Source organism: Acomys russatus, chromosome 4 (assembly GCF_903995435.1).
Source record: "Acomys russatus chromosome 4, mAcoRus1.1, whole genome shotgun sequence".
NCBI lineage: Eukaryota > Metazoa > Chordata > Mammalia > Rodentia > Muridae > Acomys > Acomys russatus.
The window spans coordinates 29,885,845-29,911,106 of NC_067140.1; the positions used below are offsets into that span (position 1 = coordinate 29,885,845).

At 41.2% G+C, this 25,262-nt stretch overlaps 1 protein-coding gene across 7 annotated transcripts in view; it reads left to right on the forward strand.

The window, feature by feature from the left end:
* Ambra1 (autophagy and beclin 1 regulator 1) overlaps positions 1-25,262 on the forward strand; it is a 188,631-nt gene that overhangs the window by 39,163 nt on the left and 124,206 nt on the right. For 4 of the 7 annotated variants that reach the window (XM_051144131.1, XM_051144133.1, XM_051144132.1 and 1 more), the window contains exon 7: positions 38-1,494. In XM_051144131.1, coding sequence (XP_051000088.1) covers positions 38-1,494 — 1,457 coding nt within the window. The remainder of the gene's footprint in view (positions 1-37; positions 1,495-25,262) is intronic. The other 3 variants (XM_051144135.1, XM_051144136.1, XM_051144137.1) reach the window with 1 other exon arrangement.

The window sequence follows — 25,262 nt, forward strand, 5'->3', positions numbered from 1 at the left end:
GTGCTCTACTCTCTCCTCCTTCTGGTCCATGTTGCAGGGTGATGATGAACCAGAAATCCCTATCGATGGGACAGAATTATCTCACTACCGCCAGCGTGCCCTCCTGCAATCACAGCCAGTTCGCCGGACACCTCTCCTCCACAATTTCCTGCACATGCTGTCCTCCCGCTCTTCTGGCATCCAGGTGGGAGAGCAAAGCACAGTACAAGATTCTGCTACCCCCTCACCCCCACCGCCTCCCCCTCAGCCCTCCACGGAGCGTCCCAGGACTTCCGCTTACATCAGGCTCCGACAGCGGGTCAGTTACCCCACCACAATTGAGTGCTGCCAGCACCCTGGGATCCTGTGCCTTTGCAGCCGCTGTGCTGGCACTCGAGTTCCTTCCCTCTTGCCACACCAGGACAGTGTCTCCCCTGCTTCTGCCAGAGCTACTACCCCTTCCTTTTCTTTTGTACAGACCGAGCCCTTCCATCCCCCGGAGCAGGCTTCATCAACGCAGCAGGACCAGGGCCTCCTGAACCGGCCGTCTGCCTTCAGTACAGTCCAGAGCAGCACTGCGGGCAACACGCTCCGCAACCTCAGTTTGGGTCCTACCCGTCGTTCTTTGGGGGGCCCTTTGTCTAGCCACCCTTCTAGGTATCACAGAGAACTAGCCCCTGGACTGACAGGCTCTGAGTGGACCCGGACAGTACTCACTCTGAACTCACGCTCTGAGGTAGAATCTATGCCCCCACCCAGGACCAGTGCCTCCTCAGTGAGTTTGCTGTCTGTGCTGAGACAGCAGGAAGGCGGCTCTCAGGCATCTGTGTACACTTCAGCCACAGAAGGGAGAGGTTTTCCATCATCAGGGTTGGCAACTGAGTCAGATGGAGGGAATGGTTCCAGCCAAAACAACTCTGGCAACATTCGCCATGAGCTTCAATGTGACCTGAGACGCTTCTTTTTAGAGTATGACAGGCTGCAGGAGCTGGATCAGAGCCTGAGTGGGGAAGCCCCCCAGACTCAACAGGCCCAGGAAATGCTCAACAATAACATTGACTCTGAGAGGCCAGGTCCTTCCCATCAGCCCACCCCACACAGCAGTGAGAACAACTCCAACCTGTCTCGGGGCCACCTTAATCGCTGCCGCGCTTGCCATAATCTTCTGACCTTCAACAATGATACTCTTCGTTGGGAAAGAACCACACCTAACTACTCATCTGGTGAGGCTAGCTCTTCCTGGCACGTCTCCACTACTTTTGAGGGCATGCCACCAAGTAGCAACCAGTTGCCACCACTTGAGCGGACAGAAGGCCAAACGCCTAGCTCCAGCAGACTGGAGTTGAGCAGCTCTGCTAGTTCACAAGAGGAGAGGACTGTGGGGGTGGCCTTTAACCAGGAGACAGGCCACTGGGAACGAATTTATACCCAGCCCAGCAGATCTGGAACTGTATCACAGGAGGCCTTACATCAAGATATGGCTGAAGAAAGCTCTGAGGAAGACTCCCTCAGGAGGTAAGTAGCTGCTGTCCTGTGTTCTAGTTTCCTGCCTCTTCTCCTTATACCCATTGCCCTGCCATCCTAGTGGTGCTGTGGCTTTATCTGAAGTGTCTGGGACCCATGCATCTGGTTCTGAGCTCCTTGCATCATCTTGGGAAATCTTGCTTTGGTGGCAGAGATAGGTCCAGGCCTAGTGGGATGAGTCAACTGTTGTACTAGTTTATTTTAGTCTAAGCCTAAGGCTCTGTCTGGCGTCAGCCTTGAAAGGGAAATGGAGATTGGGTTAGAAAGGGATGGAGAGATAAAATCATTGATTTTTTTTCTTTTGGCCTTCCCTTTGACTTTGAAATATTATAGGTGTGGAGTAGCTGTTGAGATAAGAGCATGTTCCAGAGAGCTATTCATAGTGAGACTTTTCATAAAGAGTCAGATTGTTGAGGGATATCTTGTTTTGCATTTTGTGCTAGCTATTCTTTGAATGTATTTTGAATAACTTTAGTTCAATAAAGAGCTGAAGAATTCCATGGATGAATATATGTACATCCATGAGACTGGTTTTTTTTTTTTTTTTTTCAATATAGGGTTTCTCTGTGTAGCCCTGGATGTCCTGGAACTCACTTTGTAGACTAGGCTCTCCTGGAACTCACACAGATCCGCCTGTCTCTGTCTCCTCTCAAGTGCTGAGATTATAGGCATTCATTGCACCACCATGTTGAGCTTTTTTTATTATTTGTTTTAATACCAGATTTGTGCTTTTGTACAGCACCATTTTGTTTGTTTTGATTTTTGATTGGTGGTGGAGATTGAACTCAAAGGTTTATAAATACACTTTCACACTCAAAATTCTTTGAATGTGCCTTCCAGATGGCCATTTACCTTGGGGTGGCAGGAAAAGAATTCATGGAAAGAAGGCCTCTCCATACATGGATTGGCACCCCGGATAGCTCTCGTGAAAGAAAACGAGTAGGAGTAATAAATTACCTACCACATGCTCCGTGAATGGCTATGTGCACATCTATTTATTAGGGACTTCTTTCTGTGATTATATAAAGGTCAAATCTAGCGTAATCACTGACTCCCAGAATATTGGAGCCAAACAGCATATTGCTCTACATTATATTCTCTGCTGAAGCAACTGAAATTTCTGTGACATGAGCTAAGAAGGGTGGGAATAAGGATTGTGCACATCATGTACTTGTTATTTTTGGAGGAGGCTTTAGTCAGTCATGTAGTCAATAAACACTAGTGGAATGGTTACAGTTTTTCCAGCACTTTGCCCACTTCGTATACAGTATTGTGGAGACAAGACACATTTACATGAAATCCATCACAAATGTAGATGATCTGGTATTACTTTTAAAAATTGAATCTATATTTATTGTGTACATTAGGGTGTTGTGTGTGCCATGGTACATATATGGAGGTCAAAGGGCAGTTTACAGGAATTGGCTATCTTCTTCTTCCTCCTCCTCTTCCTCCTCTTCTTCTTTTTGGTTTTTTGAGACAGGATTTCGCTGTGTAGTCTTAGCTGTCCTGGACTCACTTTGTAGACCATGCTGGCCTTGAACTCACAGTGATCATCCACCTGTCTCTGCCTCCCGAGTGCTGAGATTAAAGGTGTGCGCCACCACGCCTGGATTTGGTTATCTTCTTAAACCATCTAGATCCTGGGGTCTTCAGGTCATCAGACATGGTGGCAGACACCTTTAACCTGCTTAGACTTCTTACCATGTCCAAGCTAGTGTGTGCTACTGATGCTAAATGGAGTCTAAGCAAAACAAAAAACAAAAAAACAAACCCAAATTATTAGTATAATTTTAGTGAAAGGAACTAGTACCAAAAAAGGTTATATAATGTCCAGTAATAGAAAGGTCAGTAAGACTTGGAGTAGGAAAGGCCCCATTCTTTTAGGGTTATAGCACGTTCTCAAGGACAAAATATATGATGCATGCAGAACAGTGGGGACAAGGAGGCTGGCTGGACATTAGAGGTGGACAAAGTAATAGTGTTGTTTTTCTGCCTGAGTGAATGAGCCCAGTTCTTGTGGAGCTGTTCTGAATTCCCAGCTTGCAATATTTACCTTTGCTTAAGGGCCCATGTCAGGAGCCCAGGAATCTGTTCTTGAGAAGTAAGAAAGTAGCCAGCACAGTGCCCGGCATGTTGTTGGTACCCAGAATTTATTGAAGGCAGTTAGAGGGCAGTTAGAAGCTTATCATTTCTTGTCTCCAAAATAACTGGGCAAACTTTGGCCAGTGGTTGTCCATCTTTAACAGTACTTCTCATGTGGTTTTCTACTGAATAATTCCCAGATGGCTTAAAACAAACCTCCCACTGTATGTACAGCGTTAGAGATACTGGTTAATAAGAACCTACTATGTAAGGTACCATATTCTTTTTTTGAGGTAATTGGAAGCAGGGAGTGGGACATGCTGGGTGATGTAATTTCTGATTTCTACAACAGCTCTTTGTAAGACAGACATTACATTTCTTATTTTACAGTTAAGAAAAGTTAATCCCTTGGAGCAGTCAGAATTTCTTTTTAAAGGTGTTTGATGATGGAAGCTTGGGAGATGGCTCACTGGCTAAGAACACATATGTCAGTATGAGGGAGGACTTGAGTTCAAATTCCAAATGCTCAAATAAAAAAACGACATGTGGTACCTGTGCCTCTAACTTCACCATGATTTTAGGGGCCTTGCTGACCAACCTACCCGAAATTATGAGTTCCTGGTTCAGTGAGAAACCTGTTTCAAAGGAATAAGGTAGAAAGTGGTAGAGCAGGACTTTGAATGTGCTGTTTATGGCTTCTGGACCCGGACACATGCTTGTACATGCAGATATACCACATACACTCCAAAAAGCAGAAACAGAAAACTAAGTAGGTCAGAGTGAAGATTTAAACTCTGTTCTGCAAAAAAAAAAAAAAAAAAAAAAAAAAAAACCAAGAAAACAAAAAAACAAAAACAAAAAAACCACAAAACAACAACAAAAATAACTGTGTTCTGTATTACTAAAGCTTTGTCTAGCTGTCAATACATGGCATAATTGTATTATTATTATTTTAGATTATTTAATTTTATCCATGTGTGTTTTGCCTGCATGTGTGTAGGTGTACTCTGTGTGTGACTGGTGCTCATGGGCATGAGAAAAGAACATTAGATCACCTGGAGCTGGAGTTACAGATAGTTGTGAGCTGTTATGTGGGTGCTAGGAATTGAACCTGGGTCCTTGGCAAGAGCAGGTGTTCTTAATTGCTAAGCCATCTCTCTAGCTCCTCTCATTTAAAAATTTTTTTATTACATTCATTATGTGTGTATGCTGTTTTCATATGTATGTTCTCATGTGGAGATCAGAGGCAGAGGATAACTTCTACCATGTTGGCATCAAACTCAGGTCATCAGGCTCATTGACCTTTGAGTCAATGAACCATCTCTCCAGCCTGATGAACCACGAGTTTTTTGTTTTTTTTTTTTAATTTGCTCATTTATTTCATTTTTAAATTTAAAATTTTTTGTTGTATTTTTTTTTTGAGACAGAATCTCACTGTCCTGATAACCTTAGTTTTAAGTAAAATACTTATATTATTTATTTTTCTCTTAATTTTTCTTTTCATGGAACTCTTACAACATAAAAATGATAAATAATAAATCAATAGAATAATAAATCAACTCCTGTGTATCACTTCAAATTAAAAGCTATCAATGGTTAGCTAACTACTTTTTGGTTTTGTTTTGTTTTTCCCTTCTTTTATCTACATCAGTATTCACTACCCACCCAGATAGTGTGTGTTTTTCTAGGTAAATACTTCATTGTTTCTAGAACAAAGCTATTCAGTGAAACCTGTGTTGATGAAATGTTCAGTATCTGTGCTTGTAAACGTAGTTGCCATGAGCACACATGATCATTGACTAACTGAAATGTGGCTGTTAGTGTCTGAGGAACTATTTTTAATTTTTAAAAAAGATTTGTTTATTATTTATATAGTATTCTGCCCACATGTGTGCCTGCCCACCACAAGAAGGCACCAGATCTTATTACAGGTAGTTGTAAGCCACCATGCGGTTGCTGGGAATTGAACTCAGAACCTTTGGAAGAGCAGACAGTGTTCTTAACCTCTGAGCCAACTCTCCAGCCCCTATATTTAATTTTTATTACCTTAAATGGTAGTAGAAGGGTATGGTTGGTAACTACCATATTATACACATAAAAAATTAATTATAATTTTTAAAATTTAAAATATAGTGTGTGCATACACAGTATATGTGTGGAAGTCTGAGGACAACTCTATGGAGTCCTTTTTTCTTTTTTCTTTTCTTCTTTTTTTTTTGAGTCCTTTTTTCTTTCCACCTTCATATGGGTTCTAGGGATTGAACTCAGCCTACAAAAAGTGCTGTTACCCATTGAGGCTTTTTCTTTTGTTTTTGGTTTTTGGAGACAGGATTTCTCTGTGTAGCCTTGGCTGTCTTTGACTAGCTTTGTAGAGTGGGCTGTCCTTGATCTCAAAGAGACCCACCTGCCTCTGCCTCCCAGAATGCTGGGATTACAGGCGTGGGCTGCTGTGCCTGGTGCCCATTGAGCCATCTTGATGCTAACTTCGCAAGTCCTCTTTTGACCAAAAATGTTTTGAGACGGGGCTTTGTAGCCCAGGCTGGCCTTGAACTTGGAGAAAAGTCTCCTGTGTCAGTCTCTGGAGTGCTTTGATTGCAGGCACGTGCTACAATGTCTGGCTTAATGCTTTTTGTTCCGTTTACTTACTGTGGTGTGTGTGTGGGGTGCACTTGTGCCACAGCACGTATGTGGGAGTCAGGGTGCGATGTTTTGGGAGTTCGTTCTCTTCTTCTTCCATGTTGGTCCTGGGAGTGTCTCGGGTCTCAGGATTGTTAGCAAGCACTTTTACCCACTGAGTCATCTTGCTGGTCCTTGGCTAATCATTTTTGAATAGGCTTTTAAAACCCTAGAAACTCTTAAGGGTTTATCAGGAACTTTGGTTTTAATATTTTCTATTTTTCTAGTGATTAAAAAGTAGTTTTTGTTTTCACTTAAATGATACTAACCCTTTGAATGTTACAGGCCAAGAGTGCAGTTTAGTAGTATTCATGCACACACACATTGTGTATAGTCTTTTCCTCTTGTTATAAATTATGTTTTTCTTTTAAAATATGTACAAATATTGCATACTTCTCATTTTGATTGATGCTGCTTATTGATAATACTCATTTCTATTTGTATTGATACTACTTATGGAATCCTTTTTAAATGAAGCAGAGTATAGTATACTGTGAGGACTGACAGCTGGCTCAAAATGAGACATATTGTGAGATATTTTAAGTGTACACTATCAAAGTGCGGCCATTACTTACAAGTTGAATGGCTGTGTTCTGGTGTAAATTACAAATAAAACCCATGTTAACTAAACTCTCATGAGCCAGTTTATTCTCCTGTTTTCCAGCAGATGTCACTGTTGGGCTGCTGCTACTGTTGGGCTTGGCTGACAGAAAAGATAAAGGTGTTCTTATGGTTTGTGTGGGAGTTGGAAGCTTACAACAAAGCCCATTTTTATAGGTGACTATTGTTACTAAGTGCATGGAGTTCATAAAAGGTGATTGTATTTGAAAGTAGAATGTTTTGTTCTTTGGCCTTCTAGTAAGGGATGGGCTATGGAGATAGATTTTGCTCTTGGTGTTACAGGGACAATTGCTGTGTGTGCAAACGCATTACTAAGCACATCTGTATTCCAGTAGAGCTCTGTGCTGCTGAGTGGCAGTAGTCAGCTCATAGGGAGCCACCTTTTTTCTTGTGAGCAGAGCAGGGCAACCTGTTTTTGTAATCTGATTCTACCTTACACCTTGGGTGTCAGGCCTTTTGTCTTTCAGAAACATCTTTTGGTCTAGGAGAAGATCAGGGCATTGTGAGGATTTTTGGCTTCTGAAATGCCATTCATTTTTTGAGACAGAGTCTCACTATTTATCTCTGGCTACCCTGGAACTTGCTAAGTAGACCAGGTTGGCTTGGAACTTACAGAGATTCATATGTCTCTGCCTCCTGAATGCTGGAAAAGCATGTGTCATCATGACTGGCTGAAATGGTATTTTGAAACTAGGAGGAACACTGAGTTATTAGTTCATCCTCCCTCATTCCTTTCCTTTCCGTCAATGCTAGCCATCCATCCTGGGGTCTCATGCATACTAAGCAGAGAGGTACTAAGAGTACAGATGAGAACTGAACTTCAAGACCCTGAAGAGGACATCCTTCCTCCACTTATTTGTTTGTTTATAGGTAGGATCTCGTATAGCCCAGGCTGGCCTTGAACTCTTGATGTACCAGGAGGATCTTGAATTTCTGATCTTCCTGTATCTACCTCTCCAAGTGCTTATCTTACAGGTGTCTGCCACCAAACCCAGCTTATATGATGCTGGGATCACACCCAGAGTTTGGTGGATGGTGGGCAGTCTACTACTGAGCCACATCCCTAGACCCTGTCTTAAAAACAAAAGGCTGTCTTCTGAGAACTGGTGCTTTTGATCTTTACTTTTCTCTGGTGATGCATAAAGACTAGGAAGTTTGGTGATGGCTTCAGTGTTGAAATTGATAGTCCAAAACATCAAAGGTTAGAGTTAGACGCTTTCATTGGATTTTCAAGTTTCTAAGACTCTAGTCAGTCACACTGGGATTTTTCATGGAGCCTTCAGCCAAAACACCATGTTTGAACTAGTTATAACTCTACAAGAGGGTAAAAGCAACCTAGAAATTAGTACAAGTTTTGCCTTTAGAAAGAAGTCCAACTTTGTTTTTTCCTGTGTCATTGACCTAACTAGTCTTGTCACTGTTTCCAGATGACTAATAGAAACAACTTAGAGGAGGAAAATTTTGTTTTGGCTCATGGTTTGGGGAGCCAGTTTCTTATGGTGGGGAAGACATAACAGGCCACATCCTATGGTGGTATTAAGTATGCAGCAGCTGGTTATTATATGGTGCCCATCAGGGAGCAGAGAGCTTGGACCAGAACCTTAACTCATAAGGTCCTAGGTCACCCAGACTGGACCCATGTCTAGAAGGTCCCAGACAGCATCACTAGCTAGGGACCGACTATTCAAATACTAGGGCCCATTGAAAGCATTTCACTTTCAGACTATATGAGACAAATAGCTTTATTAGATGGAGAATATACTCAACATGTTATTCAAAACCTAGTACAAAGCTGGTGAAATACAGCAGGTAAAAGCCATGCAAACCTCATGACCTGAGTTCAGTCCTCAGGATGCACAGAGGAAGGAAAGAACTATCATAGTACACAGTACACCATAGTACACAGGCTCTACCACTTACGTACATCACAGCCCCCCCCACACACCCCTTTCCTTTGAGAAACCTTTCCTAACTCCCCCCAGATAATCACGTCTCTCTTTGCTGCTTGAGTACTTGGTACTTATTTATTACACTTATGGCAGGAAATTATTTTTTACCTTTTTTGTTTCATATGTGTTCATGTATGTGCTCGTGGTAGATGTCAACATTGTGTGACTTTATCACTCTCCACCTTGTTCATTTACATTTTTTGAGGTAAAGTCTCCCTATGTGGTCTTGCCTGGCTTAGAATTCACTATGTAGACCAGGCTGACCTCAAACTCATAGAGATCTACCTGCCTTTGTCTCAGAAATGCCATCACACCCAGCTTCTGCCTTACTTTTTCACACAAGGGCTGACCAAACCAGAACTCACCAAATGGCTAGATTGGCTGCCCCGGCAAGCTCCTGGGATCCATCCAGTGCTAGAACTAGAGGCACATGATGCAGCCTTGGATTTATTTGATTACCTTTCTGTCATGAGCCCACTAAAAAGTAGTAATTATGTGTGAATGCCTGCTATCCATTGGATACTACCTGGTACTCAGTAGTTACTTTCTCTCTCTCTCTCTCTCTCTCTCTCCCTCCCTTCCTCCCTCCCTCCCTCCCTCCCTCCCTCCCTCCTTCCTTCCTTCCTTCCCTTCCTCCCTTTACCTCTAGCCCCCTAGACAGGGTTTCACTGTATAATAGTTCTGGTTATCTTGTAGACCAGGCTGGCTTTGAACTCACAGAGATTCAACTGCCTCTGCCTCCTGATTACTGGAGTTAAAGTAAATATTAGTTGAATTAAGGGAATTAAAATTGGTGTGTGTGTGTGTGTGTGTGTGTGTGTGTGTGTGTGTGTGTGTGTGTGAGAGAGAGAGAGATTAGTGATTCAACCCAGGGCCTTGATTATACTAGGCAGGCACTCAACCACTGAACTGCATCTCCAGTCTTTTTGTAAATTATAATTAAAATTATTTTGTTATTATGTGTACATACATGTGTGCTTGATGGGGAGGGACATGTGCTATAATGAGCTTTTTGAGGTCAGAGGACAAATTTGTGCAGTCTTTTTCCTTCTGCATTCACATAGTTCCAAGTCTTGTTTAGGAAGTGTGTTAAGTTTTGAGATGTTCTTGCTAATTTGCTTAGGCTGCCCTTAAACTCACTGCTGTAGCCATGCTGCCCTGCTCTGTTAGCCTCTCTAGGAGCTGTGATTGTATGTCTGTGTCAGGGCACGTTGTTGTTGTTGTTGTTGTCGTCGTTGTTGTTGTTCTTTTCCCTGAGACAGGGCTTCTCTGTGTAGCCTTGGCTGTCCTGGATTCCCTTTGTAGACCAGCTGGCCTTGAACTCTGTGCCTTGGTACTTACTTAACTTGCATTCCTTGTAATTTAGTTTGAAGTATTAATCTTGCTTGCCCTTTTTAGTAAAAAAGATGAAAAGATCTATTATATCATATTCTTTTTATTGTCATCATTTTCTGAACCGAGTCTTAGTTGCTCCACTCTGGCCTCAAGATAGCTTAAGGCTAGCCTTGAATTCATGATTCTCCTTTCACAAGCTCTCTCTTTTTTTTTTTTTTTTTTTTTTTTTTTTTTGAGACAGAGTCTCTCTGTGTAGCCTTGGCTGTCCTGGATTCATTATGTAGACCAGGCTGGCCTCGAACTCACAGCAATCCACCTGCCTCTGCCTCCCAAGTGCTGGGATTAAAGGTGCACGCCACCACGCCCAGCCCTTTCACTATCTCTTAAGTGCTGAGATTATTGATGTGTACCAGCATGTCCAGTTCATATTTTTTATCTTTTAGTAAATCATTAGTTCAGTAAATGAATGTTGAGTAAATGAAGTGGCATTACTTAAAGATACACTTTCCATAATGCTCCCAGATGACCTGAACTTGTTCCTCTGTTTCACTATGGTGCTGAGTTCCTAATTATGATCTGGTTGTGCTGAAGCTTGTAAGAAGTCTCTGGCATCTGGCCAGATGCCCTTCACATTGATTGCCTACTGATGATTGAGAGCATTCTTTGATCTTGGCATTTAGACAATGCTGTTGGGAATTTTTTTTTTTTCCTATTTAAAGAAGTATCTGTGAACAGCTAGGGATATAACTCAGTTAGTAGAATGCTTGCCTAGCATACATGTAGCTCTGGGTTGTATCCTCAACATTGAATAAACCAGATGTGGTGACACATGCCTGTGATTCCAGCCCTTGCAAGGTAGAAACAGGAAGATTATAATTCAGTGTCATCCTTTGATGGTCAACTTGGACCAGGTGAAACTCTGCTGACATTAAATATGGCTAGAGCCCAACTTTGCTTGGAGCAGCCCACTGTGGGGGATGTATTTGTGGTCATATTGAAGATGTACTTGATAAAGATCAAGTGTAAATTGTTTTCTGTTCATATTTTATTTTTCTTTTAGTTTCTGTGGAAAATACCGAATTTGGTAAGACATAGATTGTGCAGGTTTTGCAAAAGTCTATATTTTTTGGCAGGAAGAAGTTCTGAGGATCATTATAATGACTTTATTTTTTGTAGTATTGGGGATAGAACCCGGGATCTCTTCCTGTGTTTAGTATACACTGTGTGCCCATGCCCCATCTTCTAAAAACCAAACAAAACCCCATTTATTTGTTTATTTGGGTGAGACATGCACATGCCACAGGGTGCTCAGAGGTAAGGGGACAACTCGTGGGAGTCATGTCTATCCTCTGTTGTATGCATCCCAGGGGTGGAACTCAAGTCACCAGCCTTGATAGCAGGTGCCTTTACTGGCTGAGCCATCTTGTCAGTTCACCAGACTATTTTCTGAGATGATTCTAGCTTTTGGTTGTTATTTTTCTTATGAGGATTCAGAATCTTTCTATAAAAATTTTGCTTAATCTCTAAGAATGCAGAAGGTTGGCTCTAAAAACAACTGGTAAAATTGTGATCTTTGCTACTCAAAGTACAACAAACTTTTGATTTGTTACTCAAAAGCTTGCTGTTTTGGGACAAAAAATAGAGAAGAATGGTCAACTAAGAGAATTTCATTTGTGGTGGGCAAATGATGATTTGTTTGTTTTTCTGGGGAAAAATGAGAACCAAGCATTAGAAAATAGAAAAGAAAAAAAAAAACCATGGTACGATTAAGCAGTGTAATTTATGAGACACAAAGGGAAGCCAAAGAAAAAAAGCTAAACCCATGCCTTGTAGGAAGGATCTGAGAGATTTTCTTTTTTTTCCTATTTATTTATTTATATTTATTCCATGTGCATTGGTGTTTTGGTGTATGGTGTTTTGGTATATGCCCATGTGAGGGTGTTGGATCCTCTGGTACTGGAGTGACAGACAGGGGTGAGCTGTCTTGTAGATGCTGGGGACTGAATTCAGGTTCTCTGGAAGAGCAGTCAGTGCTAATGCTCTTAATTGGTGAGCCATCACTCCAGCCCCAGTCTAAGGAATTTCTAACAAGGCCTGCCTCTCCTGTGTAGCTTTGGCTCTTAATAACCCAGAATGACAGGCTTGCAAAGTACTCTACGATTGGTCTATTCACTTATCCATGCATCCAGCTAACTGAAATCAGGTGTGTTCAGGGTAATACGGCCATTTATTTGGTTAATAGATACTTACTAAACATGGTGTTTAGTTAACATATAAGCTGGGTGTGGTGGCACACACCTGTAATCCCAGCACTTGGGGAGGCAGAGGCAGGAGAATCTCTGTGAGTTTGAGGCCAGCCTGTTCTCCAGAGTGAGTCCAGGATAGCCAGGGCTGCACAGTCCTTGTCTCTCAAAACCAAAATAAATAACTAAGAGTAGTTTAAAAAAAAAAAAAAAGTACTGCAGCTGGCTGTGGTAGTGAACACCTTTAATCCCAGCACTTCCAGAGGAAGACAGATCTCTGAGTTCAAGGCCAGCCTGGGCTATGCAGAGAAACTCTATCTCAAAAGAACCAAAAACCAACCAACCAACCAAACAAACAAACAAAAGTAATAAAAAGAGCTAGAGAGATAGCTTAGTAGTTAGTTAAGGCATTGGCTGTTCATCCAGAGGACCCAGGCTCAATTTCCATAACCCCATCCATGGTGGCTAACAACTACCTATAGCTCTAGTTTTGGGGGATTCTAGTATCCTCATGCAAAACATGCATATATGTACAGACATGTACTCAGACAAAACACCTATACAGTAAAATTAAAAACAAATCTTTTTTTTTAAAAAATAAAACAGCCAGGCTGTGGTGGTACATGCCTTTAATCCCAGTACTCAGAGGCAGAGGCAGGTGGATCTCTATGAACTCAAGGCCAGCCTGGTCTACAAAGCCAGTATAAGATAGCCAAGGCTATACAGAAAAACCCTGTTGAAAAACAAAACAAAAAGTAAGAACATAGAGCTTTCATTCTAGTGGGAAAAAGACAATAAGCAAAAGTATCTAGAATGCTAGATGGTAATACGTTCTATGGAGAAAATGGATACACATAAGAAGATGTAGGGTGTGTGGGCGAGTGCAGTTTAAAATAGGGCAATTAGGGGAAGTATGGTAGGGTACATTTGGGCAGGGTCCTCAGGGAAGTTTAAGAACAAACTGTCCACATTGGGAGCAGAAGCATCATAAAGAAATGGACAAATTCAGCATACCTAAGATCTCCCCCTATTTAGCAGGAGATGATGTTGGAGAGGTGACAGGAATGTTATATAGGCCCCTAAGCCTTTTAAAGGATTTTACCTGTTTGTCCAATAAGAAGCCATCAGATTGGAGTGATTGTATATATCAAAGATCTGATATCATTATTATTGTTATTTTTGGGTGATGCTGGGGATTGAACCTAGGACCCCTACATGTTACACAAACATTTTATCATATCTTAAAAATCTTCTTTAAAAAGATTATTTGGCTGCTGGTAGAAAATAGACCAAAGAATAAGGTAATTTAAATTATGCTAGTTTACACACTTAGAGATTATTTTGTGTCTTAAGGCTAGTAAAAGTCAGTAGGCAAGAGCCACCAACTGTCAGAATAGCACTGGTGTAGGGTTCTTACCCAGCATGTGCAAAGCCTTGTTTAATCCCCAATACTGGAGTGAGGAGAGGAAAAGGGGCATTGGGGGGTGGTTTTTGAATGTGTGTAGGAAGGGCAGATGAATGGATGAATGAGAGAATCAATCATCTTTAACAGTGCTCCCTCACAACCCCCAAATCAGAAGATGTATTATTATAAATCTGCAGAAGGGAGAGCCTGGAAAATTTATACAGAACAAAGCTTCATAAATGGAAATGCCTGGGTTCTGTTGCTTACAGAATTAATGTAGATTTACTTATTAAATAATGAAATATTTCAGAAATGTGCTATATTATAGAAAGTGAAGTTCTTTGTGAAGCCAGTGCTGAAAGATAACTAGTGTGAACAATTTGTGTGCAACCCCGTTGTCCTCTATGCAGTTCTTCCCTTGATTTGTGAAAATGAGGTCATGGCTGGCCTGTTCAAGTTTCTTACTTATACTCACTTGGGCATGTTTCCATGTTTGATATGTCTTAACAGTGGCACAGTATGCTAGCTATAGTTAGTTGTCCCTTGGGGATCTGATCTGGATAGTTTCCGTTTCTTTATTATACTGCTGGGGCATTTTTTTGTGTTCAGGCTTATGTTTCTAGAAGAAGAATTTCTGGAAGTGGAATTGTCAGGGCCAATAAGTAGGACTGTTAATGGCAAATGAAAATTAATTATAGTGTTCATTATTACTAACTTAAGATGACATAAAACATTACCTATTTTCTGTTTTATCTTACTGAGTATAATTTCAAAGATCAGTATACCCAATTTTTTCTGCTTTTTGCTTTACCATCATTGGATTTTTCAGGAACCTCTTAGGTTGAGAGAGACTCATATACAGGTGTTATGTGTTTTCTTTACTCACATGCTCATATGAGAAAAGCCTAGCATCTCTGACATCAGATCACATGGTCTTTGTGTCTTAGGAAATGACAGGGACCATCCAGACAGCTGTTTGCTTTCTATAAGACAGTAGACTTCGGTATTTGAGGTGTCAGCCAGATTAGTTTAGCAACCCATAGCTCTTCAGTAATAAGATTGTAAGAATAGGTAGAGGAGAGATACAGCTTGTTGTTACTCTGTCTTACTATTTCTGTGTACCTACTTTGAGGTTTGTTTGTTTAGTGTTTTGCGTGAAAAACTAGCCAGGCTGTCCTCCTGACTTACTCTCCCAACGTTTACAGGTTCGTGCCAATATGAACAGCTCACTAATGGACAAATGCTGGCAATTGATCCCAGGGTCCTGTTTGCTAAGCAGATGCTTTACAACTAAAGTGCATTTCTATCTTCCAATCAATCTGATTCTAGGTGTGATTTTTTTCCCTTCTTTTACATTAGGGCTGGCAGACTTTCTGTAGAGGGCAAGATAAACAGTGACAAAGTAAATATTTCTGGGTTTGTAAGTGGTAAGATTTTTATTTTCTGTTTTGTTTTGTTTTTTGATGTGTGTTGTGTGGTATGACTGTGTGTGTATGAGAGAGAGAGAGAGAGAGAGAGAGAGAGAGAGAGAGAGAGAGAGAGAGAGAGAGAGAGAGAGAGAGGAGGAGAGAGAAGAGGAGGAGAGAGGCGAGAGATAGAGAGAGACGAGAGAGAGCGAGAGAGGAGGAGAGAGAGAGAGAGAGAGAGAGAGAGAGAGAGAGAGAGAGAGAATATGAATGAGAGAATATGGGGGAGGGGGGAGAGATATGTAACAGAATCTCTATGTCTCCCAGGCTAAAAGATCTTACTTACTTCAGTGTCCCACTACTTCTACTCACTGATCCACTGGGCTATACCAGTGCCTCCTCTTTTGGTGGTTAAGAGCAGGCGTAAGAGCCAGGCATGGTGGCCCATTCACCCCTTCAATCCCAGCACTTGGGAGGTAGAGGCAGGTGAATCTCTTAGAGGCCAGCTTCATCTACAGAGTGAGTTCCAGGACAACCAGGACTACACAGAGAAACCCTGTCTCGATAAATAAATAAAATAAAGGTATATTTAGTGACAAGTACAATTTCTTGTTTTCTGTATTATTCACCTCAAAGCAGCTGTCCACTCTCACTAAGTCTGTTTTGGAAATTTTGTTGTCAGTGACACAGCTTGGAAAGGGATGAACCTCCAGGTCTTTGAGGCAGTGTGCCTGACAGGCAACCCTTCCCTCACTGAAGGTCAAATTAGCACCTGGTAAGGCTGAGCTAAATTGTTCCTCTTGCTCCTCTGAGGCTGAATGGTATAGAGCAGGCCATGTGCTTTGTGTACGTACCAAATCATGAAAAGATATAGTCCTTCTGTCCAGTCAAGGAATTGGAGCTTAAAGGAAACTTGGTGAAATCTTTTTTTGTTTGTTTGTTTTGTTTTTTGTTTTTCAAGACAGGGTTTCTCTGTGTAGCCTTGGCTGTCCTGGACTTGCTTTGTAGACCAGGCTGGCCTCTCGAACTCACAGTGGCCCGCCTGCCTCTGCTGTGCGCCACCATGCCTGGCTTTTGGTGAAATCTTTATGTGTACTGTAAATACACTGAGAGAAACTGTCCGTGTATTTGTCCTTAACCCCATTGGTCCTCCTCTCTACTTACTGTCTACTCCGAGAAAATTTCTAAAGGATACCTTGGAGTATGTTTCAAGACAGCAACATCAGGTGTAAGAGATTCTGTTTGCATAATATCTTTTGCTATTGTAATGGGTCTCAGACCAGTAGAGCTATGCAATAGTTTCCTCTCCTAGAATTGTCTTGCATGTGTGTGTGTGTGTGTGTGTGTGTGTGTGTGTCCCAGTATATCTTAGTTTCACTTCTTTTCTCGTTGTTGTTGTTTTGAAATAGAGTTTATTTCTCTGAATAGCCCTGACTATCCTGGAACTCACTCTGTAGACCAGGCAGGCCTCAAACTCACAGAGATCCATCTGCCTCTACCTCACGAGTGTTGTGATTAAAGACGTACGCCACCATCACCTGGCTTAGTTTCACCTCTTTAAAAATTTTTTTTGGTGTGTGTGCCTGTGGAATCCAGAGGTGCCAGTTCCCTGAAACAGGGGTTACACTTGGTTGGGAGCTGCCTGGTGGTAGTAGAAACTGAGCGGTGGTTCTCTGGAAGAGCAGTAGTGCCTTAGCCACAGCACAACCTGTCTGTCCTTTTTGCTCCTTTCTAGTGATGTTTGTGTGAACAGGCACTGCTTCATGGAGATGTCAGATAGTCTTCAAGGTGGACTTGGCCTTTAAGATGTTCCTAAAATTTTCAACTTCCCACATAAATCTATATTTCTGGATTTTATTGGAAGAAAAAAAAAACTATACTATATGGCAATAGTAATATTCATGTACACTTAATAATCAGTAGGAGTTGAATAGTTATTCCTTAAGCCAAGATGTAGATTCTTCTTTGTTTTTTGAGCCAATCTTGCTCTAGAGTCAAGGCTGGCTTTGAGCTTCCTGTGTAGACTAGGGGATCCTCAAATTTGTGATGATCTTTTTCCCTCTGTCTCCTCATGCCTGCTGTGGCCTTGTTTTCATACGGTTACTCCTATCTCCTCCCCTAAATCTAGGATTACAGGGATGCTGGGGAAAAGCATAGTGTGCCTCCCCGCCCCCAACAATTTCATGTAACCCAGGCCAGCTTCAAACGTCTGTGTAGCTGAGTATGATCTTGATTTTCTTGTTTATACCTCCCAATGCTGGTTTACAAATGACCATTACTATACCTGGTTTGGCATGAACTTTCTTGCCTTAGTCCACACTATGCTGATGTCATGGTTCCTAATTAACTCAATTTTGTGTTTTGTTATATTGATGATTAGGGGGTAGGGTAGCATTTTCTATGTGTTTCCAATGCAGTTCTGCCAAAGGGAGGCACTGCACATTAGTGCCCTTGCTCCTATCAGATCTGTCCTACCTAACTGAGCCATGGAGGCTTCCCTGCTGGCTGTGGGCTGACATGCTGACAGACCTCTCACCTAAGAAGCTGCCTGGTTTTTTAATAGCAACAATTAACAAACTCCTCCTTTGTTTCCAGAGGGGAAGGAAGGGGGGTTCCAAGCTGATTTGTTGGATCTGGGGCTCACCTGAGGGAGTAGTTCTTCATTTTGTGAAGTTATGCAAAACGAGAGCCACCTTCTTTTGGACTATGAGTGGACTACATGAATCCTTCTCTCTTTATGAACAGATCATCTTTGACAGAGGGAAGGGCATATGTGTTACCTGCCAGGAAATTAAAATCAAGTGAGAGCAAAAGTGGAAAATTGTATTAATAAAAGACTCTAAGGCTGAAATTAGGACCTTGTCATTGATGGTTGAGCTTGTTGACACCATGCCCTTTCCCTTTGCTGCATCAAAAGGTATGAGCATGAGTCTTTGTTCCCCTTTCCTTTTCCTCTTCTCCATGTTCACATAGCTTCTGCAGCTGCCTTCTCTGCTGTCCTTTTCATTCACTTTGCCTGCTAAGGTGGATTATTGTCATTTCCTCTCTGTTCAGGTGCCAGATAGAACCCCCTCTCCCCATGTGTGACATAGATTACCCTCAGGAAATTTTCAGGTGTATAGTGCAATATTATGTACATTGCTGTATAGTAAGTACATCTTTAATAAAGATGGCACCAAGGATTGAAACCAAAGCCTTGCATATATTCTGCACTCAATTAAGATATCTTCAAGGTTTATTTGAAGTACCATGTATTGAGAATATTCTTAATTTTTATTTTGTGTGTATGTGTGTCTGTCCATCCGTCCCTGTGTGTCCCTGTGTGTATGGAAGCCAGAAGTTGATATCAGGTTTCAGTTGTTCTCCATCTTATTTTTTGAGATGGAACGTCTCACTGAACCTCGAGTTTGAATCAGCCTAGACTGACTGGCTGTTGAGCCTCAGGGCTCTTCTGTCTTGACCATTCCAACTCAGGGATTAAAGGTGCACACTGTCATATACAGTTGTTTGCTTGTGTGTTTTTTAAAAAAGAGAAAAAATGGACTCTGGTGGTTCAAACTCAGGTCCATGCTTATGTGGCAAGTACTTTACTATTTGAATTGTCTCCCTAACTTCTTCCTTTTTAATTTTTCTTAATTTTTAATAGCTATTATATGAATTTGCCATATATTTTTCAAGATTATAATATAATTACATTCCTGCTCTCTCATATAACTCTCCCCACTTTCCCTTAAATTCATGGCTGCTGCTTCTTTTTTTTTCATGAATTGTTATTGCGTGCAGATATGTGTCTTTTATATTTTTTTCTTAATATATCTCAGTCATCCATATAATGTTACTTGTTATGCATGTTATCAGGGCTGACTGTCTGACACTGAACAACCAGTTGGTATGCCCTTCCTTGGGGAAGGTCACTTCTGCTCCTGGGTCTCCCTAGTTCCTTATAGCTCTTTGTATAGTATTGTCAAGATCCCAAATACAGACTAGGGCAGTGGTTCTCACTCTTTCTAATGCTGAGACCCTTTAATACAGTTTCTCATGTTATGGTGACCCCAACCATATTTTTTTTCTTTTTAGTTCTTTGAGACAGGCTTTCTCTGTGTTATCTTGGCTGCCTTGGACTCACTTTGTGGACCAGATTGGTCTCAAACTCACAGCAATCCACCTGCCTCTGCCTCCCAGGTGCTGGGTTACAGGTGTGTGCCACCATGCCTGCCTCAATTTTTTTCTACTTCATAACGGCAATTTTCTTACTGTTATGAATTGTAACGTAAATAGCTCTGTTTTCTGATGGTCCTGGGTGACCTGTGAAAGGGTCCTTTGACCCCCCACCCCCACCCCCAAGTGAGTCACAACTCGTAAGTTGAGAACCACTGGACTAGGGTGAGGGTCCCTGACTTTTTTGTTTTTCTTCCCAATGTGGGGGATGTTGAATAAATCCTTTCCTTGCTTTTCACTGTTATTGAAGATGGATGGCTGAACCTGGCTGCCTGTTTCTTTGTTCTGGTAACAATACCTTTTGTATATTTTTGCTTTTGTTATTTGTGCTTTTGATGTCATATTTAACACATTATCAGCTCTTCCAGTGTCATGAAGTTTTTCTTTTAGGAACTTCATGGTTTCAGTTGTTACATTTAGTCTAACCCAGTTTGAGTTACTTTTCTAGAAGTAAGATCAGGGCTCATCTTTGCTCATTTGCATTTAGAGTGCAGTTTTCTCAGCACTATTGTGTAGTCATAGCATCCTTGTTAGGGATCATTTTACCTTTTTACACCTAAAGATTTACGTTTGTTTTCTCTACATAAATTCCTTCTATACTGCTTTGATTATGGTAGCTTTGCAATATGTTTGAAGTTAAGATATGTGACAATTTAGGCTACTTTAGAGTCCATAGAAATTTTAAAACTGTTTGTTTCTAAAAAAGGAATATGGAATTGCAATCTCAATAGGATTACATTAAATCTTGATTATTTAGGATATTATTTATTAGCAGTTTTGGTGGTTTGACAGGCAGCTTTGAATGGGTTTCTGGCTCACTGTCTCAGAACAGGATGTGGATAGAGACAGGTGAATAGTAGCAAGTGGGAAGACAGTTTATTATAAAGCAATATACTTACCACTGGAGCTGGAGGAAAGGTTGTAGTTTAAATAACCAAGCTGTATGAAAGATCAGGGAGTTCATGTCACATAATGGGCTTCCTCACACATGCTTTCTGACATGTAATTCTGCATACTACTTTATGCATCTCATATCTCACCAGCACCTCAAGCTCCCTCCTAAGCAGTATGCATTTTATCTTGAATTCTGGGCCACTTTTAGATACTCTGAAGTGCCTTCTCTGGGTGAGCGGCACTACCTAGCTTTCTTTGCCAGCAGTTTTTCTGTGACTATAGATATGCATGTGGCTCTACACTTGTGTGTTTTAATGTATTTTTGGAGGATCTTGAGTCAAAGGTCAGCCGGAACTACCTCGGCAAACTTGTGTCTCGGGAGTATGGGAGAGGGGACAACAGAAAAAGTTTCATAATTTAGAGTTGAGATTTTTTTTGGTGGGAGTGAGTAATTTGAGACAGGGTTTCTCTTTGTAGCCCTGGCTATACTGGAAAAAAAACGCTGTAGACCAGCTTTGCTTTGAACTCAAAGATCTACCTGCTTCTGCCTCTCAAATTCTGGCATTAAGGGCATGTGCTACCACGCCTGGCTCAGATATGAGATTTTTTTTTTTTAAACTCATAAAGTCTATGCAAATATTCTTAAATCTGAAAACCTTCAAAATTAGAAACATTTCTGGTCCTAAGTATTTTAGATAGGGGATACTCCAGATGGTACTGATATATAACCCGTGGCAGGAACTTGGTACTTAGAGCTGTGTCAGTGGTAGGATGGACTGCTTGTACAAGGTTTTATTTGGATGTTGTATATGTGGCTCTCAGGGATTATGTATCTATGTTTAAACTTTTATGCTATTAATCTTCAAAATATCTTTCTGACAAAACATCTTTTAGACATGATTTAAATGGGCAGTGTATTTTATATTCCTGGTATATATAGTACTTGTAGTCCAAGAAAGAAAAAAAATGGGCTGAATATTGGATTACATAGGGACTGTTTGCTTAATATTGTTTATTTTGTGCTGGACATCAAACCTAGGGCACCGTTGATGCTAGACTCAGCCACGCTCTCTCTCTGAGTTACATTCTCAGCCTTCCATGTGTTCTTAGTTCAGGATAAAAAAAATTATGAGATGGGGATTTCCCATCAAATGTGGAAACCGAGAATAAACTCAAGGTCACATAATAGTCTAAGAGATGGAGATTCAGGGTGGAGCTCAAGCTGCAGTCTGCCTGATTCTGAAACTCGGATCCCAAATTGCTTCCCATTTCTGTTATTTAGAGTTTCTGTTGCTTAGACTCAGACCATTAAAGTATGTCAAGGAGCTTTAGCAACAACAGCACTCTTGCCATTTGGGTTAGATAATTCTTCATTGTGGGAGGCTGTCTCATGCTTTGAAGGGTGTTTAGTAGTATTCCTGCTGTTACATAAGTAACACTCCCCCAAACCAGTTGCAACTACCAAAAATGTCTCCAGAAATCGTCAAGTGTCCCCTGGGGAACCCTCCTCCAGAAAACACCGATAAAGTATTTCATGATTTGTTGTCCTTTGATCTGTCTGCTGTCTTAATAAGGCCTCTTGAACTGGCAGTGGCTTAAAAGTATCTTCTCTCATAGTTACAGGTTCTGATAGTCTTGAATCATGTTTTTTTTTCCCACTCCACCCTTGTCTTTTTTCTTTTGTTTGTAGTTTTCTTAAATAAAATGCAGCTGGATAAAGTGATATTTATGAGGATTTTTTTTTTTTAAACACAGGTATCTATTCCGTAGACATTCAGATCATTTCAATTATAGCCATTAGCACTAGTAAAAAGAAAGCGATTTACATGTTCTAATTATAGTGGGGGCTACAAAATTTTTAGCAAGCTGGAAATGAAATGGCTTCTAGACTCCACAGAGTTAATCTTCATCAGGGTAGTATGATTGACATGCTGGAGGACGTTAATGTGCAGTTCTTTTGGGGAACGGAGGAGGAGAGTGGAAATTGCAGTTTCTCTCTAATTGTACTTTAGGTGTCACTTATGACAATTTCATGTTGTCTAGACAGAGGGAAATGGTAGAGAAATTATTCCTGTGGATTCTCAGATGCTGAGTCCAGACAGACTCAGGATAGTTGGTAACCGAGAACAGGGTGGAAGGGCGAGTGGCACATCCTCAGAGGCAAGTCAGAAAAGTCAAATGTAACCAAGAGAAGCAGTCAGTACTAACCTCAGATGTAGAAATTGTACTCTCTGCTCGGTGTTAGCTCATGGACTAACATAGACTGTGGAGACACAGCTGGAAGTCTTTGCCCTCCTGTCCATTTCTGTAGACTTCAGAAACTCAGTGCATGAAGCTCTGAGCTCGGAAAGCTGCTTCTTGATTGTTAATAAGGCCCAGCTTACTCTGCTTCACTTTTCCACATTCTCTAGTAGGCTCTATGTACTTCCTCTCCTTGCCTTTCTGGTTTGGACCTCAAGATTTTGCTTCCAATTATATAGTATGTGAAGGTCAAGTCAAAGCTTGTTACTTAAAAAAAAAAAGTTGTCAATGTATTTTTGCATATGGGTGTTTTGTTGTTGTTGTTGTTATGTTGGTTTTTTTGTTTATTTTTGCCTTTCAACTCAGGGTTTCTCTGTGTAGCCTTGGCTGCCCTGGACTCACTTTATAGACTAGGCTGGCCTCTGCAAGTATGTCTGTGTACATATTTGTGTGTATCCTTGGTGCCCATGGGGCCTAGAAGAGGGCGTTGGATCCCCTGGAATGGGAGTTACAGGTGGTTGTAACCCGTGTGGGTTCTGGAAATGAAACCTAGGTTCTCTAGAAGAGCAGTCAGTACTCTTAACTGCTGAGCCACCTCTCCAGCCCTGGCTCTTATCTTATTTTTTTGTTTTTCTAGACAAGGTTTCTCTGCAAAGCTCCAGCAGACTTAGAAATAGCTCTGTAGACTAGCCTGGCCTCGAACTCACAGATCTAATTGCCTCTGCCTTCTGTGTGCTAGGATTAAAGGGTCCATCACCAGCTGGTGGCTGTTACTTTTTAATAGCTGGCCATAGTCAAGCATTTTTTAAAACGATGTATTTATTTGTGCATTTTATGTATATGAGTGCTCTGTCTTCATGTATGTCTGCACACCAGAAGAGGACATTGGATCTCTTTTTTTTTTGGTTTTTCGAGACAGGGTTTCTCTGTGTAGCCTTGGCCATCCTGGACTCACTTTGTAGACCAGGCTGGCCTCGAACTCACAGCGATCTGCCTGACTCTGCCTCCCGAGTGCTGGGATTAAAGGCGTGCACCACCACGCCCAGCTGGATCTCTTTATAGATGGTTGTGAACCACCATGTGGTTGCTGGGAATTGAACTCAGGACCTCTGGAAGAGCAATCAGTGCTCTTAACTACTTAGCCATCTCTCCAGTCCCTTAGTCAAACATTTTTAATTTTTCATTTTAGGAGTAAAGGTGTGAAAATCCAGCTTAAAAGATATTTACATGTTTCTTGGTATTAATTCTATCAGCATGTTCTTTGTAGAATTAATTGGCTTTGAGGTAAATTTTTAGGATTTATCTAAATAAAGTTAACCCAGTAGTCAGAATTGTGGAAGTCTGTCAATCACTTCATGATTTTAGGGGAATGAGTTAGGATGCACTGCCCCTGCCCTCTGTGTATATATTGCCTTGTTACTAAGGCACGCTCCAACTGCAGCTTGTGGGACATGCATATGAATATATAGAATTAGCTGTGTGTCAGGCCTTTTTTTTTTCTTCATGGATCTGCTCATAGACAACATCTAGATCATGATTGCATATTAGGTACAATTTTGGTTTCCATTTTCTTCAATTTTGGTGGTAGATTACCTTGTACTCTGATGTTTCACTATCTGTTGCTCACTGCCCAGAGGTATTGAAGAATACATTCATGTTTGGTAAATATGTTTTTGTGCTTTTCTTGAAAAAGGCATTGTTTTGAATCTCCAGGATTGTTTATGCTTGGTCATAGTAAAATAAAGCTGATCTATATCACAGACATTGTGAGCTCTTTCTGTATTATGTCTGGTTTCCTCCCCACCTCACCCCTATCCCTGTTACCTTTTTAGCTGTGAACCTGTTTTGGTTTACCTCACAGCGGCACAAGATTTGTCTGTTACGTTCTGTTGGCAACTGCACTGTGTGCTCTGAGTGCACCCTTAGAACTGTGGGGCCCTACAGTGATCAGATGAATACCTATCATTGGATAACATAAATGATAATTGCTAGTGTGTGAAATAGGGAGGCTTTGATTCCTCTGCTTTAAATCAGAGATGTCAGCTTGGAAATCATAATAGAGGTGTCATTTCAGAACACACAATTATTTTTTTTACAAAGAAAAAGGACTTGTCATCTCCCATCCTGGGCATGCGCTGAGACAGGGATCTGGAGCTTGCAGAGCAAGATTAAGAAATCTAGCAAGCAATATTACATCCGAGTTTCTTTGGCCTACTGCCCCTTTATCTCCTCCACACATTGCTTTCTTTCCTTATGAGGTCTCCTGGGAACATACAATTTAGGAGCATCAATGGTCATTTCCTAGGCAAGAAACCAGCCTCTGACTTTATGATTTAATGAGCCTCCAAGGGACCAGGCTTATTATATTTATTAAGACAACTATGTCAACACTTTGACCTGAGTGGCTTAAGTGACCAAAAGGATAAAGGGCGATGTAAGCAGTGCCTGAAAACCTCCTTCCTTCGGGAATTTTTTAGTGTGCATTTTTCAACATTTCATATCCTTATTTGAGACTCATGGGGTCAATAAGGAACAATCAGATATGCTTTTTTTCTTATTCTTCCCAGTCTAGTTAGACTGCCTGCTGATTCATGGGCTTGGATATTTATTTGTCTCCTATTACATGTTAATTAGGATGTGAATTTTGATGGAGATAAAAAGATGACTTGGAACCAATACCAGCTTT